Source organism: Sinocyclocheilus rhinocerous, unplaced genomic scaffold, assembly GCF_001515625.1.
Source record: "Sinocyclocheilus rhinocerous isolate Xijiao unplaced genomic scaffold, SAMN03320098_v1.1 scaffold1214, whole genome shotgun sequence".
NCBI classification, from domain to species: domain Eukaryota; kingdom Metazoa; phylum Chordata; class Actinopteri; order Cypriniformes; family Cyprinidae; genus Sinocyclocheilus; species Sinocyclocheilus rhinocerous.
The window spans coordinates 86,900-106,963 of record NW_015627891.1 but is presented as its reverse complement, the minus strand read 5'-3'; the positions used below and the strand labels follow the sequence as shown (position 1 = coordinate 106,963).

General features: G+C 38.0%; 1 protein-coding gene across 1 annotated transcript in view; it reads left to right on the top strand.

Annotated features, from left to right (window-relative positions):
• Positions 1 to 866: 866 nt before the first annotated feature.
• The window catches only part of LOC107736529 (son of sevenless homolog 2-like), a 21,754-nt gene continuing 2,556 nt past the window's right edge, over positions 867 to 20,064 (top strand). The window contains exons 1-21 of the mRNA XM_016547922.1: positions 867 to 1,718; positions 3,912 to 4,037; positions 6,606 to 6,737; positions 6,825 to 6,989; positions 8,498 to 8,704; positions 8,833 to 8,976; positions 9,086 to 9,196; positions 10,661 to 10,759; positions 10,845 to 10,972; positions 11,058 to 11,713; positions 11,864 to 11,945; positions 12,182 to 12,304; positions 12,822 to 12,934; positions 13,064 to 13,286; positions 13,362 to 13,481; positions 13,620 to 13,782; positions 13,876 to 13,993; positions 15,964 to 16,136; positions 16,221 to 16,337; positions 17,805 to 18,066; positions 19,781 to 19,887. Of these exons, the coding sequence (XP_016403408.1) occupies positions 1,644 to 1,718; positions 3,912 to 4,037; positions 6,606 to 6,737; positions 6,825 to 6,989; positions 8,498 to 8,704; positions 8,833 to 8,976; positions 9,086 to 9,196; positions 10,661 to 10,759; positions 10,845 to 10,972; positions 11,058 to 11,713; positions 11,864 to 11,945; positions 12,182 to 12,304; positions 12,822 to 12,934; positions 13,064 to 13,286; positions 13,362 to 13,481; positions 13,620 to 13,782; positions 13,876 to 13,993; positions 15,964 to 16,136; positions 16,221 to 16,337; positions 17,805 to 18,066; positions 19,781 to 19,887 (3,444 nt within the window). The 5' untranslated portion in view covers positions 867 to 1,643. The remainder of the gene's footprint in view (positions 1,719 to 3,911; positions 4,038 to 6,605; positions 6,738 to 6,824; positions 6,990 to 8,497; positions 8,705 to 8,832; positions 8,977 to 9,085; positions 9,197 to 10,660; positions 10,760 to 10,844; positions 10,973 to 11,057; positions 11,714 to 11,863; positions 11,946 to 12,181; positions 12,305 to 12,821; positions 12,935 to 13,063; positions 13,287 to 13,361; positions 13,482 to 13,619; positions 13,783 to 13,875; positions 13,994 to 15,963; positions 16,137 to 16,220; positions 16,338 to 17,804; positions 18,067 to 19,780; positions 19,888 to 20,064) is intronic.

Sequence of the window (20,064 nt, the reverse complement as noted above, 5' to 3'; positions counted from 1 at the left end):
TATATGCAGGTTTTTCCTAGGCACCCTTGTTCCTCAAAGAATTTGAGGTTGTGAGCAGTTGTTGAGATTGAAACATCTTGATTTTTAGTTGTTTTAGCTTATTTTAATGCTTGTTTTGTTTTATTTAAAAGGTTTGCTGTGGGCCCCAGCCACTTGGTTGAGAATCCCTTTTGTTTTCTAGAGCATAAATTGCTTAAAAGTTCACTTCCAGAATGAAAATCATTTACTCACCCTCCACTTGTTCCAAAACCTGTATGAGTTTCTGTTCATGTTGAACACAAAAGAATATATTTTGAAAAATGTTAGTATCTGAACAGTTGATGAGCACCATTGACTTCCATAGTAGGGAAAAAAATACTATGGAAGTCAATGGTGCTCATCAACTGTTCGGATACTAACATTTAAAAAAAATATCATCTTTTGTGTTCAACAGAAGAAAGAAACTCATACAGGTTTGGAACAAGTGGAGGGTGAGTAAATGATGACAGAATTTTCATTCTGGAAGTGAATTTATCCTTTAAGTTACCCCATGATCAGATCCGTGAAGTGTGAAGTGATCATACGTGACCATTCCGCTCTTGACCACACGGTGGCAGTGGTTGGCTGGAAATTTGGGGGATTTTTAGATTTATAGTAACTAAAATAATCAGGAAAAAATAATAAATAATATTAAGAAGTAGCACTGGCAAGGGGCGACGGTCTATTTAAACTTATTTTAGGCATTTAAGATTTTTCAGTGCCGTTTTCTTAAAGTCACATACAATAGTTTCATTGTTAAAATGATGTTGGAAAGTGTTTATTGTGCCAAAATAAGACATCTCATGTATGTGCTATGTTGCTGTGCTCTCTAGCTCGCACACAGCGGGCGATCCCTCCCCTCCCTCCGGGCTGCGCAGATGCGGGAAGCGCGCGCAGTGAGCAGCTGTGATTACACCGTCATAGACACGAGCGCACTACATCGGAGTTGAAACGGGACGTTACCAACAACAAAAACAAAGACATTAACACTCCCCGAATTTTCGTCGGATTATAACGGATTCAGACGTCGCTTTGGTGACTGGAATATGCCCAGCAGACGTACTCCCACAACATGACAGTCTCGCGTTGGAGAAACTCCTGCTCGCGCGCTTCATGAAGAGTCTCGAGGCCACAGAGCCGCCGCGCGCCGCCAGATGTGCTGATGTTAACCGCAGGCACAACAACACCGCGAGACGAACGCCAGCCTGACGACACTCAACGCCTCATTTAACATATCCCCTTCTGAGAAAGACATGACATGACATCGGCTGTCCTGTTTGAGGAGCAGCTGGGCGAACTGCCCGACTAGCATGTGCGGCTAATTTCGGTATATGTTAGCGGCTAATTAGCGCACAAGCGCTTCGCGAGACACCCGCGACACTCCAACGGCTGTCAGGACAGAGATCCGGACACTTTTACACTCTTTAAAACTGCTTAATTTGATTAAAAACAGTTTTTTTTCCCACAGAATGAGCTGCTTCACGTGTCGAAAAGCCTTATTGGTTCGTAAATGTGGTAGAGTTTGAGTTTGTTTTGACTGTGTGTGTGCGCGCCGTGAGAGCGGATAAACTTGGGTGGTTGTTCCCGGTGCTGGGAGCTTGCGGGGCCGATGCAGAGCCGCAGGCATGCAGCACGACTTCAGCTCCAGCGAGGAGAACAGCGCGAGATGGCGAGGCCTGTTCGTTCAGGCGCTGCGAAAGGTACTGACCCTGTTCGGTCCGTCATTCACTCTTTTCATCATGTTTATATTAAATCTCAAGACTTTTAAGGAGTATTTCTGCAAAACTGAAATCTAGAGTTCGCTCCGTATGATGATTTGCACAGCTGTACGTAGTGTCTGCTTTGACACGTTCATGAAGGATGCAGTTGTGCAAGATGCAAAGGATGTTTCTTTAATAGTATATGGCCTAAACACCATACAGTCACGGTTTCATAGTTGACACACTTTGACACGACATGTCTGGTCTAGTTTGGAGAGTTCAGTTGGTTGGCTCTTACTTTTTAATGGGGCTTTACCTTTGACCAAGCAGTCCAATGTTTAACTATCATACCTTGTTAGTTCTTTTAAAAAGTAAAAATTTGACTGTGTGTGTGTGTGTGTACACACACACACACACGTTTACTTAGCTATCTAAATGGGGACATTACATAGACTTCTATTGTTTTTATATACAGGTAGTTATACACATTTTAACCTAAACCCACCCCTAACCCTACCCCTCACAGAAAACTTTCTGCATTTTTACAATTAAAAAAAAACTTTATTTTTATACCAGTTTTACAAATGAGGACGTCCCCAAATGGAGGTTTTTTATCGATTTTGTCAGGTTTTGCTCTCTTTTGGGTACAAATTTGTCGCCAAAATATGGTTAAGTAGGCACACACACACACGCTAATTTAGTTAGTTTATTTTTATTTATGTTTGAGATTGAGGAATTCCAGGGCTTCCCTGCCAGAATAAATGACAAAATGTATTCCAGATCTCCCTTCCGTCTTGTTCTTCTCACTACTGCAAGAAAAATATCTCAGCACCATCAGGAGACTGTGGGAGCAGATGGTGTGTGTGGATGTTTTTGGTTGTGAGAGAACGAAAAATTTAGGCTGCATCTGATGCAGAAAATGATTTGTGCTTCAAAACAAACAAATCCTTAAAAATAAATGTGAAGTGAGTGACACACTGAGACAAATAAAGAACTTTAATTATAAACAACATATTCACTGATCATTACCCAAAAATTTAAATTAATTTACTCCATTTACTCATCCACATGTCATTCCAAACCTGTATGCCTTTCTTTCTTCTGTGGACCATAAAATAAGATACTTTGAGAAATGTCTCAGTGGTTATTTTACAATGAAGGTCAGTAGTAACCAAAACTGGTTACCAACTTTCTTCAAAATAAATAATGCATTCTGCAGAAGAAAGTCATAAAGGTTTGGAACGTTATGAGGGTGAATAAATAATATCAGAATTATCTATTAAGTCGCTGATCTGTTCCGTGTAAGTTATATTATTCATCCAAATTTAAAGCTTCAAAATGTAAATATACGGAGCATTGCTTTTAAATCTCATCCTGAATGTTTTTCACTCTGGACATACACTCACTAGCGCTCACATCTATCATTTTGTCTGCCTGCTCTCCCATTCTCCACATCAATACTTTTCTGTCTGCTACTATCATCCCCCCCATCCCTGGAGAAGACAGAGGGGTAGAGTGTGTGTTTGTATCTGCATGTGTGTATGTGTGTTGTGGGGTCCCAGTAGAGTAGCTCTCAGTGCCTAATGGAGGACGGCATGTAACCAGACACTAGAGCAGAGAGCACAAGCCATCTCTCATCTGTGTATTTGTGTGTATGTGCTTGCATGCATTTGCTTTGTTTTTGGTCAGTATTTCACAGTTGCACTGCAGAAGTGGATTAAACCTGTGTTCGAACCTGTGCTCACCTTTAACCTTTCACCCATCATAACACAAATGCTATTTTTTATTTGATTTGAGACCGCTACTGTTTGCAGTCTCTCTCTGACTGGTTTTCCCACACTACCTGAACAGACTGCATTCCTATTTCAGGACACAGCCTAGTAAGTTGGGAGGGGGATAAAATCGGAAAGAGCTTTTTCTTTTTTTTTTCATTTGTCCACCAAACTGAGAGCTGAGAAAGTGTGTGCGTGTCTGCATATCAGTGTATGTCAGATGATGTCATGTTGCCTTTGCAACAGTGTGTCTATCTATAAATCTGTGAGAGAGCTGTGATCGCAGACCAGATGTTTTTATAACTATTTATTTTTATCGTTTTTTTTTTTATGTGCATTTGTCTTGGTGATACCATTCAAATGCGTCCGTGATTCAGTGTTACAATGAAGTTATAACATTGCTATGTTTTTATATGTGCAGGTGCAGTTACAAGTGCATCCAAATCTGTCGGCTAAAGAAGACGCACTCCAGCACATTGAGGCGCTCATACTACAGCTCCTGAACAAGCTGTGTGTTACACAGCCCAGAACAATAGCTGATGTCGAGGTTAACATAAGTACACATCAGGGATGGGCGGTGTTATGACATACTGTATGGTGTACTATGGGAGAAGTGTGTCAGCTGGCTGCAATTGTGCTATACAGATATACAGTGCCGTGAAAAGGTTTTTGCCCCCTTCCTGTTTTTTAAATTTTTTGCATATTTGTCACACTTAAAAGATTCAGATCATCAAACCAATTTTAATATTACGCAAAGATAATGCAAGTAAATACAAAATGCAGTTTTTAAATGATAATTTCATTTATTAAGGGAAAAAAGCTGTCCAAACCTACCTGGCCCTACGTGAAAAATTATTTGCCCCTCCTCTTAAATCATGAAAGAACTGTGATTAACCACATTATTTTAGAAAGCTGAGTTAAATTTCACTAGCCACACGCAGGCCTGATTACTGCCAGACCTGTTGAATCAAGAAATCACTTAAATAGAACCTGACCAAGTGAAGCATATGCTTAAAGAGCAACACATCATGCCGCGATCTAAAGAAATTCAAGAACAGATGAGAAACAAAATAGTTGACATGTATCAGCCTGGAAAGGGTTATGAAGCCATTTCTAAGGCTTTGGGACTCCAGCGAACCACGGTCAGAGCCATTATCCACAAATGGAGAAAGCTTGGAACAGTGGTGAACCTTCCCAGGAATGGCCAGCCTACCAAAATTACTCCAAGAGCGCAACGACGACTCATCCAGGAGGTCATAAAAGAACCCAGAACAACAGCTAAAGAACTGCAGGCCTCACTTGCCTCAATTAAGGTGACTTGCCATAATTGATGGAAGCATGAATTCTGCTCTCTATCATAAAATCCTGAAGGAGAATGTCCGGCCGTCAGTTTGTGACCTCAAGCTCAAGCGCACTTGGTTTATGCAGCAGGACAATGATCCAAAACACACCAGCAAGTCCACCTTTGAATGGCTCAAGAAAAACAAAATTAAGGTTTTGGAGTGGCCAAGTCAAAGTCCAGACTTAAATCCGATTGAGATGCTGTGGCATGACCTTAAACAGTCAAAAAAAAACCTCGGATGTGGCTGAATGAAAACAATTCTGCAAAGAAGAGTGGGCCAATAACAGGAAGGGGGCAAAAACTTTTTCACACCACTGTATATATTTATGCTAGGGATGTGCGATTATGATGATTTGATCGTGGACGATTAAAATATCTCCACTATCTGCTTTTGAAGAAATATTGTACTGTTGTGCTACAGCGCACATTCTATCAGTTGCAGTTCTGGCACCTCCGTCTCAATATACTGTACAATGCGACATAGATTCACATCAAATGTTAACTCAGTGGTAGAGTTACACTCACGGGACACTGCTCACAAAAGTACATTATTTGCATGTGCTTTAAAGCCTTGCCAGTTAAACATGTTAAACAGTTAAACACCTGAAGCGCGTACACATTAAAAAAGCCTGTCAAACAGCACCTGATAACTGGACCAAGTTATATTTCGCGTCTGATTGCGCTAATACTGTCAAAAATACACAAGGTTTACATATAAACACAGTTGGTTATGTCTAAAGTGAAAGTAAACAGTTGAGAGAAAAACGGCCTGTACATTAGATGCGTGTCTTAAAGCGACAGTACTAAACCATAGACTGTAAAAAAAGATGGACGACGCGTCTCCTATGCCTTCCACTATAGAAAAGAATTTCTTGTGCTGAACACAAAAGAAGATATTTTGAAGAATGTGGGTAACCAAACAGTTGCTGGTTCCCATTGACTTTGATAGTAGGAAAAAAAATACTATGGAAGTCACTTGGGAGCAGCAACTGTTTGGTTACCAACGTTCTTCAAAATAACTTATGTTCAACAGAAGAAAGAAACTCATTCAGGTTTAAAACAACTTGAGAGTGATGTATATAGTGTTTTATTTTTATATTTATATTTGTTAATTCAGTTTCTTGAATGCTACTGCTAAATATCTGCCATTCTTTATTTTATATTTTACCTTATATTTTATATTTTAAGTATTATATTATATTATATTTTTATTTAAATATTTTATATTTTAAGGCTTTGTTTTTATTTTTAAGGCTTTGGAAATTAGGCTTTACTGCTCAGACAACTTGCAAAATAGTAAAACCAACATGAAGAATCGTGATGAAATCGTGAATCGTGATATTCCTTAAAAAAAAAAAATCGTGATATGATATTTTTGCCATATCGCCCACCCCTAATTTATGCTGCTATAAGTGGGTATGACTGCTTTACATTATTTACATGTGACAGTGGAGATACATGGAGGAATGTAAAATTACAGATTGGCGTGTGTCCTAAACAGTCAAGACAAGGAAGGGTTTTTTTTACTAAAGCGTGCAGATTGCATTATATTCAGCTGATGTAGCAAACTAGCTTCAAATGAAGCTCATCCAGTCAAAATCTCTTACATTTTTATAAATCATATATTTTTTATGAATATAGTAAAATCAAGAGGTAGCCATGACCCTGACTACTTACTACCTGACATAGTTAAACACAAATGCATGCATACAGTCTGGCAGTATGTGTTTGCCTGATCAGTTTTGTCACCTTTGGCTTGATGTGTAATCACAGGATCGTGTCCAGAAGACGTTCCCGAATCCTATCGATAAATGGGCCATGTCAGACGCTCAGTCTGCGATAGAGAAGCGCAAGCGAAGGAACCCGCTGCTGCTGCCAGTCGATAAGATACATCCACTACTGAAGGTGCGAAAACTTCAAACACATCGTCAATATTCACATACCGCTAGTTAGCACACACGGTAACATGCATCTGTTTTTTTATGTGTGCAGGAGGTTCTGGGTTATAAAATCGACTATCATGTGTGTCTGTATATTGTTGCTGTGCTGGAGTACATCTCAGCCGACATCCTCAAGCTGGCTGGAAACTACGTGAGCAACATTCGACATTACGAGATCAGCCAGCAAGACATCACTGTCTCCATGTGTGCTGACAAGGTCAGAAGTGTGTGTGTGTGTGTCTGTGTGTTTAAAAAGTTACTGATTCGTTATGTCTGCATAAATAGTTTTTGTTTCTTGAAAGGATGTTACGAGTGAAATTACTGAAGAAATTAAATTTAGCGATGACATAAGACAATTAATGCAACTGTTTATTTTTAATGTGTCTGAAACATGGAGACATTTTTAATCCATAATTAAATTCTAAATTAAATCAAATTAAATTAAAAGATGGACAATTAATTAAGAAATGGCAATTAAGTCATTACAACCCTCTATGGACACTTTGGCAATTGAATCGCCATCACCATGTAAATTTTAGTTTACTTGCCAGACTGATATGCTATATGCATGTATGTGTTTAAATATATATAAACACACACACATGCATATATAGTATATCAGTCTGGCGAGTAAACTGAAAAATTATATATAATGTTTGTAAAATGATGGCACAGCTTTTAAAATATCTGAAAGTACATTCTTAACATCAGTCAGTCAAGCATTATATATGATATTCAAGTATTATTTAATGATAGAACTTTAGTAATTAGAATTAAAACCTTGTATGAATGCATGTTAGTCATTTTAACTTAAGTTAGGACTGGTGGTGCTGCTTTTTTGGTTATTCAATATTTCTGTAAAAAAAATGGGGAAAAACTAATACTGATAAGATAATAATAATTATAGTAATACTTAGAATTCTACTAATAAGAACGATATAAAAACGCACTAGGATTAATGAGCTGCTGGATTCATGAATATTAATCAGGTTGTGTGCGTTCGCTCGAACTGATTTGCTGAAATCAACTTGGGAAAGCTAGCGTGTCTCTGACATAGTGATAACACTCATTACCAGGTCTCGTCCCATTCGTCGATCTTTGTGATATCACAAATCCCAGAAAATATGCGTTGTAGTCCAAACGAGTCGTTCGTTGTAGTTTTTAAAAAGTGACTTCTGTTAAATAAAATATCTCCTTTTGAAGTGGACTTTGAGCTTTGTAACTTTGCAGATCTTTTTTATGCTCAAACAGCAACATTACAGACTAACTAAAGTTGAAAAAGTGAAAAGCATAATAGGACCCCTGTAAGTTCCAAGAAATGTTGTTTTTATTCATTCTGTTTTCATGTTTCTTCTTCTTTCTTTTTTTTTTTTTATACTGTGAGACAATAATATCGTTATCTTAAAACCAAATGATCTAAAGTTTTGTGAGGCTCACTGACCTTGACACATCATTATGGTCTACAGTATCTGTTATATTATTATGTTTATTATTGTTCTTGTTGCTGTTATTTTCAAATATTTATTTTATGCAAAGCTGCTCTATTCCATTATACTACAGAAATAAAAATAATAATGAAAGATTATTTGGAATTAGTAGGTCTGAATACCACGACCAATAAAGATTAACTACATAAACTATAGTGAATAGTTGTAGTTGATTTGAATGTATTAACAGTCCTAGTATTGCTTTTGTGTGTGTGTGTGGTTGTGTGCGCGCCTTCAGGTGTTAATGGATATGTTCGATCAGGAAGAGGAGATGGGGCTGGTGTCTCAGAGTGTAGAGGAGGTGTCTTCCTCTGGTGTGCTCACATATGATGACCTTGTGCGTCTGGAGATCGCTGAGGAGCGTCAGTATCTGCGGGAACTCGATCTCATCATCAAAGTATTCTGGCAAGCCTTTACGTCCAATAGCAAACTCTTCTCCACTCAGGTGCGTTCTTCTGACCAATCAGAACATGAGCTAATGGAAATAAGCATTCGTACTGGCAGGGATTCGCTGTTTGCTTTCTCTATATTATCATTTATTCTCAGTTTTCTCTCTGCCTGCAATGTGTGTAGGATGTGGATCTGGCATTCAGTAATATTCTAGAGGTTCACGAGTTAACGGTTAAGCTGTTGGGTCTTATTGAGGATGCCGTAGAAATGACAGCTGATGGGAGTCCACACCCACTTGTGGGCAGCTGCTTCGAAGACCTTGCTGAGGTACAGAAACTCAAACACTCATGAGAGTCCAAAAATGAGAAATACCGTTGTGTATGATGTACATTACTGTGCTGTTAGAAATGTTTTTGTGCAAATCTGTTGTGTACAGGAGCAGGCGTTTGATCCCTATGAGACACTCTCTCAGGACATCCTCTCTAAAGAATACTGTCAACATTTCAACACTCTGATGTCCCGCCCCACTGTTGCTCTGTACTTCCAGGTCAGCACCAACACCTGCCTCTGATTGGTTCATCTTTTTTTCAACCTTGAATTGTTTTTTGGAAGTTTTAAAGTGAAAATGAAAGTGAAGTGACATGTGGCCAAGCATGGTGACCCATACTCGCAATTTGTGCTCTGCATTAACCCATCCAAATGCACACACAGAGTAGTGAACACACACACACCATGAACACACACCCAGAGCAGTGGGCAGCCATATTGCTGTGGTGCCCGGGGAGCAGTTGGGGGTTCGGTGCCTTGCTCAATAGTCTCACCTCAGTAGTGGTGGGTGGAAGAGAGTGCTGGTTATTCACTCACCCCACTGACAATTCCTGCCAGACCAGAGACTCGAACCCGCAACCTTTGGGTTACAAGTCCGACTCTCTAACCATTAGGCCTTGAGTCATGACTGCCTGTGTCATGTAACCAATAAATTGGTGAGATTAAAAATCTATAACATTTTGTTGAAATTCAAAATAAAAACAGTTTTAAATGCTTCATTTTAAAGTGAATTTAGGTTTCACAGCATTATAATGCACAGTATGAAAAATGGATATTAATTTTGAGATTTGATAAAGATTACATTTAACAGTGTTATTAAATTGCTAACATATTGTTACAACAATGATAAACTAAATGGGGAAAAAAATATGTGGAAAAAAGCGTGCATAATTAAATATCCAATTTCAACAAATACTAATAAATTAAAGTAAATAATAATATTGGTCGATAGCTGGCAGTGTTATTTTAGTATTATTTATATGCTTTTTTAGTATTTATTAATATTTGAATTAGCTTTACTTATGTTTTCAATTTTAATTTTAGGTTTAGTTTAAGTTTTAGTAATATTGTTTTGTGCTTTTTGAATATTTTTGTGTAGCTTTGATTTAAATTAGTTTTAGTAATTTTAGTCCTAAAACTTATTTTATTCCAGTTAGTTGCTAAGACAGCATTTCTGATTTTCAGTTATCTTTTTTAAGTTTAAGTTTTTCATCTGATATTTTTGTTTTTTTAGTTTTTGTTAACAATATCAACACTGATAATTGATATATACCTAATAAATTTAAACCTGTTTAAAAATAGAAAATATCTCCAGACACTGAGGATTGTGTTTTTTTTTTCTTTTTAAGTTTCAAACTCCTTTATTGATCAGTTCAATTGTTTTTGTAGAGATATTGTTTTTATTATGTAGGTTAGTGTTGCATGGATCAGTTTCAGTCATGTTTGCTTCACTTTTATCCAGTACAGTGCCTCTTAGAAATTACTCTAACTGAACTTAAGACAACCTGTTCTTTCTTTAGTTGAACTAGGAAATTATATGTACTACATTTTGAAGGCAGATAATACAATGTAAATAGAAACTTTTGGGGACAGGGAGAGGGAGGGCGGTGGAATCAAAGCCTTCATCTCTGCAGGCATGAGCTCAGATGTTCTGTCTCCTGTGGTGTGTTTCTGTGTGTTTCAGTCAATTGCAGAGGGTTTTAAGGAGGCAGTGCAGTATGTGCTTCCTCAGTTGATGATGGTTCCCGTTTACCACTGCATGCACTACTTTGAACTGTTACAGGTGAGTACTAAACACACTTCACTCAATCAGTAACCTACAGCTGGGTAATGTGTTACTTGAGGTTTGTGTATCATTGTCTCTGTAGCAATTGCAGGAGTGCAGTGAAGACCAAGATGACAGAGAGTGTTTAAAACAGGCTCAGACTGCACTGATCAACCTACAGTGCAGCATTGAACGCATATATGCTAAACACCAACCACGGCGCAAACAAGGGTAATGCAAAAACCAGGGTTTGTACACCTATATGTCTGTACTAAATCCCATTTTCATTTTTCATTCTTGTGATTTTCTCTTTTAGGGAGCCGCTGTATCGGTTATATAGTCGTGCATCTCGCAGCAAGCAGGCAGCAATAAAGCGTATGAATGACATCCAGAGGTGTATTGATGGCTGGGAAGGCAGAGATATCGGCCAGTGCTGCAGCCAGTTCATTATGGAGGGGGCTCTCCTACGGACCGGAGCCAAACACGAACGGCACAACTTCCTGTTCGATGGCCTCATGATAAGCTGCAAAGCCAACCAGAGCTCCAGGTTGCCTGGAGCAGGCAGTGGGGCAGAGTTTCGTCTGAAAGAGAAGTTTGTTTTACGCAAGTATCGCATTGTAGATCGTGAGGATTCACCAGATTTTTGTCATGCATTTGAGCTGGTGGGCCGCGAGGAAAGCGGTGCCGTGTTCAGCGTGCGTTCAGCGGAAGAGAAGAGTGCATGGATGGCTGCGCTGGTCACGCTGCAGTACCGGCCCACTCTGGACCGCATGTTGGACACCGTTCTGCACCGCGAGGAACAAGCACAACCGTTGAGGCTACCGTCACCGGACATCTACCGGTTTGCTATACAGGATTCTGAGGAGAACATAGTATTTGAGGAGGGAGCGCAGAGCAAGACTGGAATCCCCATTATTAAGGCCGGGACAGTTGTCAAGCTTATTGAGAGACTGACGTACCACATGTATGCAGGTACAGAATAAAACACGCCTTTAGATCTAAAGGTCTTTAAGAAAGAAATTCAGTCAAATGTCACCAAACCTTTGCCTACTAGTGTGTTTCTTTGATATTTGTGTCTGTCCCTGCATGCCATTATAAGTACTGTTCTTCTTTTCCACACAGACCCAAATTTTGTGCGTACATTTCTGACTACATACCGTTCTTTCTGTAAACCACAAGACCTGCTCACACTACTGATTGAAAGGTAAAGCACACATACACTTGTGTCACACACATGTTCAGCCAATGAGAAGAGAGGAATTCTGTTAAATTATTCATAGCTCTGCCATCACTCTAAAATGCCTGCATGTCCGTCAGGGAGTTTGTTGCATTTACACAACTTAACATTGTTTGCTGTTTCTTGTTGTGTTTCCCTTTCATGTTAGGATGTACAGTATATGCATGCAATTTAGTTTTACTTGTTTCCCCATGATGCTTCAGGATTGAGATTCCAGAGCCAGAGCCATCAGAAGCAGACCGAGAGGCACTCTGGAATGGAGAGCAACCAATGGCAGCTGAGCTTCAGAGATTTCGCAGAGAATATGTGCAGCCTGTCCAACTCAGGTAAAACACACACATTCTCATTCGCCAAGCACGCTCGTGCATGACGCACTCGTGATATTATCACAATTTAAAATAACTTTTTTCTATTTGAATATATCTTAAAAATGTGATTTATTCCTGTGATGGCAAAGCTGAATTTTCAGCAGCCATTACTGCAGTCTTCAGAAATCATTCTAATATGCTGATTTGGTGCTCATAATTAGAAACATTTCTAATTATTATCAGTTGAAAACAGTTGTTCTGCTTAATATTTTTGTGAAAACCGTGATGCATTTTTTTTTCAGGATTCTTTGATTCATTGAAGCTTCAAAAGAACAGCATTTAATTGAAATTATTTAAATTTCTATTTCTTTTTTCTTTTCTTTTTTTTGTTTTGTTGTAAGACTAAAAAACCATCCTGTTGTTGCTTTATCTTGTGATCATTTCAGTCAGTGTCACCACACCACAGTCCTGCTGTCCATCAGTTCTAATAGTGTCTGTGAGCACGTTGGTCTGATGTCTGTATGTGTGTCTTTAGGGTTCTGAATGTATTCCGTCAGTGGGTAGAACATCACTTTTATGACTTTGAGAATGATCCTGAACTCAGTTGTGGACTTGAAGAATACCTCACCAGCACCACACAACTTAGAGGTACGTACACACACTCTAACATTTCTGAATGTGCATGCATGATGTATGAGCATGTAGATCTTACATATACACATACTCAATGAGACAAACACACATTTAGAGACTGGTGTCTAATAATCTGTTTTTCAGGTAAATCGATGCGCAAGTGGGTGGAGTCTATCATCAAGATCATGAGACGGAAGAAACAAACTCAATCTAATGGCATCAGTCACAACATCACTTTTGAGAGCCCACCTCCTCCTATTGAATGGCACATCAGCCGTCCCGGAAGCATTGACACCTTTGATCTCATGACCCTTCATCCAATAGAAATTGCTCGTCAGTTAACACTTCTAGAGTCTGATCTGTACAGGTAAGCCAATCAGAACTATAAGCATATGTTAGGATAACAGTACATTGACTGACTATTGTACATTTGTGTACATAGAGCCGTTCGTCCATCTGAGCTGGTAGGAAGCGTTTGGACAAAGGAAGATAAAGAGAAGAATTCTCCCAATTTGCTAAGGATGATTAGACACACAACCAACCTCACACTATGGTTTGAAAAGTGAGTAACTAGCTCATAGCCAACTGCATCATCTCCACAAACAGTACAACACATTTTATATAGCAGAAAAACATCATCTCCTATCTTGATGTTATAAATTCTGTAAGTAAATTCTTTGTTTCTCTCTCTGTCACTCAGGTGTGTAGTAGAGGCTGAAAATGTGGACGAGAGGGTTGCTGTATTCTCTCGTATTATTGAGATCCTGCAGGTGTTTCAAGAGCTCAATAACTTTAATGGAGTTTTGGAGATTGTAAGCGCCATTAACTCAGTACCTGTGTATCGTCTCGACCACACGTTTGAGGTGACCTGTTCATTCATTATGCACTCACAGTGTGAATCAAAATAGTAATTGACAGATAATAATGGAATATGTGGTTTTGTTGTGTATATGTAGGCTGTGCCTGAGAGGAAAAGGAGGATTCTAGAGGAAGCTGTTGAACTCAGTCAAGATCATTTTAAGAAATACCTCGTCAAGCTCAAATCCATCAACCCGCCTTGCGTACCTTTCTTTGGTAAGAGAATGAGCTGCTTTGTAACAAACTAGCATATATTTACAAAGTTTGGGGTGGTAAGGATTATTTAATGTTTTGGAATAAGTCTTGCTCACTAAGGCTGCATTTATTTTGCATTGCATTTATTTTGTCAAAAAACACAGTTTAAAATAACTTGCCTGTTGTTATATATTTTGAAATGTAATTTATTCCCGTAACACTTTACAATAAGGATCATTAGTTAACATTAGTTAACTACTTTAGTTAAGATGAACTAAGAATGAACAATACTTCTCAGTGTTTCCCATTCATTAACTAAACTGTGGCGGCCCGCCACAGTCTAATCTGTCCCGCCACAGTTCATAATAAAGCGAAGATATATTTATACTTATAACATAAAAGTTCTTTAACGTTGTGTTTCACGCCATTGCTTTGGCAAGTATCGGTCAAACGAATTAAAACCGAAAGTGTAATATGACTTATCAAGTCTGTTTGCGCTGCTTGTTTCAAAGTGAAGCGCGCACATTGCGCAGCGCACGCAATCGGCTCGTGATCAGTATTGCCAACTGCTTTCAATTGAAAGTAGCTAAAACTGGTAGCTAAATGTTACCACCTGCTGTCAGAGAGTGAATTTGCGTTCTCATTCAGCCTGTCTGTTTTTGTTTCATACAGGTTTTATTTTTATATCTTTGTTTGTGTCGTGATTAAAATGCAGTGGTTGGTTCTAATTTCAAATTACTTTTTTTATTAAATATGTTTAGGTGTTGTAGTAGTAGCAACTGCCCATTTTTTTGCAAAAACAGTTTAATGGCAAAGAAAAATATTTATGGCCACCAGCCACTGGCAGATGTGAAAGTTAGTTTTAGGCCCTGCTTGCAAGTGGTCGCTAAATCTAGCTACAAAGTAGCTAAATTGGCAACACTGCTCGTGATCCGGTGTTTTCCGAGTCTCAGAGCGGCTCCGTTCACAGTGAATGCAGTTATTGAATGTGCTGTGAGTTTAGCGCGTTTGGGAACGCAACGGCTTAGTTTTAGGCCCTGCTTGCAAGTGTAGAAATGAGGACAAAAGTATTGCAATTTCCCTACAGTAGAGTAAGGTAAAATAATATACCTGAAAAAATGTATCATTTATTTCACAGTGCAATTGTTTTACAATATATGGCTATAACTGTCATAGGAATAATAATATAAAATTATTATTATTATTATTATTATTATTATTGTTTTCTAATTTGCTTGGCTTCCAAATTCACCAGTGAGACTGAGACACTATATCACAACTAAAAAGAGGGTTGAGTCTCCTTTAAATTTCAAGAACAAGTACATTCACCAGCTTTTTTCTGAACCTGTGTTGGAGCTCTTAATTTTGAACTCTCAAAGTGCACCAGATTTATTAATTTAACTTTAAAACATACGTTTCTTACGGGAGAGCATGCCCCCGGACCCCCCTAGAGGGATCGAGGACCACCCACCACTGTCTTGCTTGTTAACATTATTTCATGCACTGTGAAATAACATGAACTAACTGTGAACAACTGTATTTTCATTAACTAACATTAATAAAGATTAAGTAATACTGTAATTAATGTATTGTTCATTTTTTGTTTATGTTAGTTAATACAGTAATTAATGGAACCTTACTGTAAAGTGTTAACTTTATTCCTGTGATGGCAAAGCTGAATTTTCAGCAGTCATTACTCCAGTCTTCGAAAAAGTTGTATTGCTTAATATTTTTGTGGAATTAAATTCTTGGATGAATAGAAAGTTCTAAAGAACAGCATTTATTTCAAATATAAATCTTTTGTAACATTATGAATGTCTTTACCGTCTATTTTGATCAGTTTAATCTGTCCTTGCTGAATAAATGTATTAATTTCTTTCAAATAAAAAAAATCTTACTGATCCCAACATTTTGAACAGTATTGTGTGTGTGTTGTGTGCGTGTGTGTGCGCATATGTGATGTTTCCTGTCTGTTTGCTCTGTGTATTCAGGTATCTACCTGACTAACATTCTGAAAACTGAAGAGGGAAATCCAGATTTTCTAAAACGTGATGGAAAAGAACTGATCAACTTTAGCAAAAGGCGCAAAGTAGCAGAAATCACTGGAGAAATCCAGCAGTACCAGAACCAACCCTACTGCCTCAAAGTAGAACATGATATAAAGGTTTATATGTTCATCACTCACTCTCATCTGTTTCCTCTTCCTCCGTCTAGTTCTTATGTGTTTAAGAGATTGTTTGTCTTGTAGAGGTTTTTTGAGAATCTGAATCCAATGGGAAACATGAGCGAGAAGGAGTTTTCTGACTACCTGTTCAACAAGTCTCTAGAGATCGAACCACGGAACTGCAAACAGCCACCTAGATTTGTGAGTTTTTTGTTAAAAACACTGTCTATATATAAATATATATGTCTAAATTGATCATTTTTAATTTTTAAATAATTAAAAAAAAAAATGTTTACTGACAACAAATTTATTTATTTGGCAGCAATGTTGTTGTTGTTGTTTTTTTAAGTTTATAGTTTATTGGGTGAGGTTGGTTTATTTATTTATTTTTGACATTTTGGCTTAAATTAATAAATTTTAGCCTGTAATTATTAAGCAATTAAATTAATTTAAATTAAATTAATAAAAAATTGTAAGAATAGTAGTAATAATAATATAAACAAAAAAATCTCACTAATCGACTGGACATTTGTTGGAAATTATTTTTGTGTGAAATATTTTCTAAACCTATTTTCTATGTATACAGTTCATGTTGATGCTTGTCATTTAGACGACAACTGACTAATTTTTGAAAATCTGTAGATTAGCACATCCCTATTACAGATCCACGGCTTCTTTCTGAACAGTGATGGTACGAGAAGGAATTCTTCAAGAGATTAATCTCTTGAGATGAATATAATGGAGAGATCATGTGTTGTGTTGTGTTTTCACTGTGTTGATGAGTAGGGGTGTAACGATTCATCGATACGGATCGATACATCGATACGATGTCTGACGATATGATGCATCGATGCCACGCGTAAAATATCATATTGCTTGTAATTTGGTTATCTGTAGAAAAGATTTTTAGCACTGAGCCCATAGTAGCAGCCAGAATTGTTTTTCCAATTGTTTATTTTCTTTATTATTTATAAAAAATAAAAAAAAAGTGTAGGCCTGTTTTTTTTGTTGTGAATGTCCCAGTTGTGGAACAGGATGTGAAATTTTCAGATAAATGTTCATGTTATATATTTTGGTTGCATTTGTGAGCTGCCTCAGAAGCCTGTCCGAAATCAGTTTCATGAGGTGCATTCGTGCAAAAACGCTGCATGCAAAGTCATTGCCTCATACGGCAGCAAGTCAGCTGCCTAAGTTTTCGGATGCAGCCAAGGACTGCCAAAAGCAGGACGCTTGGGATTGTTTGCGGAACAGTCGAGCGCTGTGTGAGAAGTTTTCTGTGCACACATCTGAAGCGCACGCACACAGACAGCTGCGTCTACACCGCGCGAATACTAAATTGAGCTCTCTTCCGCTTTTTTGTGCATGGATTAATAAATACAGGCAAAATTACTTCAAAATGCGCGTTTTGGCGAATATTCTTGTAAACGCAGTCATTAAAATAGGTATATAATATCGATATATCGATCGATATACTCCTGAATCGAATCATAATCGTATCGTAGAATTTTTTGAGGTATCGGCAAATATCGTATCGCTGGGTATGAGAATCGATATCATATCGTATCGTGATTAACCATCCGATTTACACCCCTATTGATGAGTAAAGTGAGGTGGTTTAAGTTTATAACAGTATGTTGGTTTTACAACTGAGCGTGTTGTGTCCTTTAGCCCAGAAAGACTACGTATTCTCTGAAGTCTCCTGGCGTTCGACCAGTGCGGCAAGCATCAGGAGGAGGAGGGACGCTGAAAGGTCACCCAGTGCCATTAGAACGAGAACCACCTCACAAAATCACTTTCAGGAGCATTGCAGAAACAGAACCCGAAACCCCCCCTTCTCTCCCAACCTCTCCAAACACACCCACACCTCCACAGTCTGCCAGCTCTGACCTCAACTCTGTGTTCATGGAGCACGACCTGAGCAGCTCTTTTGGTGAGAGAGGACTCAATGGTTAAAGATCAGCTAGTAAACTTGTGCATAATTTTTTCCCTAGACATGCTTAAATGTCATTTTGTTTGTTTTTCTGCAGGTAACAACAGCATATTTGCCCCAGTTTTGCTGCCTCAGCAGGGCTCCAAACTGCGACTAAAACATGCGACCAAAAATATTACATTGCGAGTGACGATTTTGCTAAGGTCGCCACTGGCGACTAGGCCCTATGTATTTACATGTTATAACTTTAAAATTTGCATGTAATGCCTTTTTTCCTGATTGTTTTGAGATCACAACTTTTGTTATGTTCGCGTATTAAACTGAGACGTGCAGAAAAGCAGTGCCTATTTCGTGCACAACTTGAACAAACTACAACGGGTAAAGCTGTCAGCTGTGTGGATATTGGCAATATCGTTAACAATTCTCGTTTATAATTATTAATAATATGGCTTCTTCTTATCAAGATCTTAGTCTGTCCTGTGTTCTGTTAATGCGTGAACTTCATATGCCGTCCAGTAATCGCAAAAAGTTTTGTTACTTTTTAATAAACAAAGTATCAGCTTTAAAATTATTCAAAATTCATAACGAAATTCAAACAATAAATAGTTTTGTTTTTGGCGCTCTTTAATGCGGCAGGCGCGATCGCTTTAGTGCCTCAGTTCAAGCGGCAAGTGAACCCGTTATATCGTTCTCTTTACTACTATAGTACACAATGAACATGAATTAACATCAAAAGGTAGGCTATTTTATGAGAGAGCCTACAGTACAACTTACTGAAATGTCTCATGTAAAAGCTCATTCAGTGTTTCAAATTGCGGAAAACGTGTAAAGCTTGTAAACATTGCAATGTAATATAGGTACATTTACCTCAGAATAACCATTCGGTGTCCATAAGCTCATCAGTCAGCTAGAAAAATAACTATAAAGGAGCATTTTGCTATATTTATGTGCTATTGCATTTTAATATTTTTACTTAACCCGTTGTATGATTCAACTCCTGTAAAATTGCATTTGAATGACATATACACTCTTAAAAATAAAGGTGCTTAAAAGTTCTTCACAGAACCATTTTTGGTTCCACAAAGAACCATTCAGTCAAAGGTTCTTTAAAGAACCATCTCTTTCTCAACTTTTTATAATGTTAAAGGTTCTTTATGAAACCATTTAGACTTAAAAGGTTCTTCTATTGCATCGTGAAGCACCTTTATTTTTAAGAGTGTATGACAACATTTACAGGATGCATTGAGGAGGAGCCCAAACTACACTCAGTGGCCAAGTGATGCTTATGGTCCATGATATTGGTACAAATTCTGTGTAATAAACAATGCGTGACTGTATATTTCAAGTTGGAAAAGACATTTAGTTCCCACTTTAAGTGAACCTTAGTTCCCAGGTCATCTACAAGATGGATTAAAATGCTGATAAAGTCAAGAAAAGATGAGACATAAACACATGACAGTATGATTGAAATGTTAAAATGTAAAAAAAAAAAAACTAATAAAATAAGTAAGTAAAACACGTTTATTCTGTGGCACCTAAAAATAATAATTTGGCGCCTAAGTTTTTTTCTTATAGGAGCCAATGGCTCCTTACTCGATTTTTTTGTCTGGAGCCCTGCTCAGTCCAGTAAGTGTGAAGTCATCATTTTCCCAAAGCAGAGCTCTCCTGCTTTATGTGACGGACTGTGAGACTGTGTGTTTTCTCTCTTTGTCAGAGTCTCAGTCTTTGTCGTGTGGCAGTTTACACCATTTGATTGGGGATGAGCTGCTTAAACCCCCTCCATTACCTCCCCGCAGGAAAGATACCTCTTCAGAGACCAAGGTGACTTGCATACAGTGTTGAGAAAGTTACTTTGAAACATGCTATAATGTTCACACACTGAAAATTAAAACTCCAAAAACAAACAAAAAAAAAGAAATTCCATTAGAAAAAAAAATGTTTTTGGAGCTATAATTTACAATGCGCTGACATTGTATTTGTTTATTATATGTATCATTT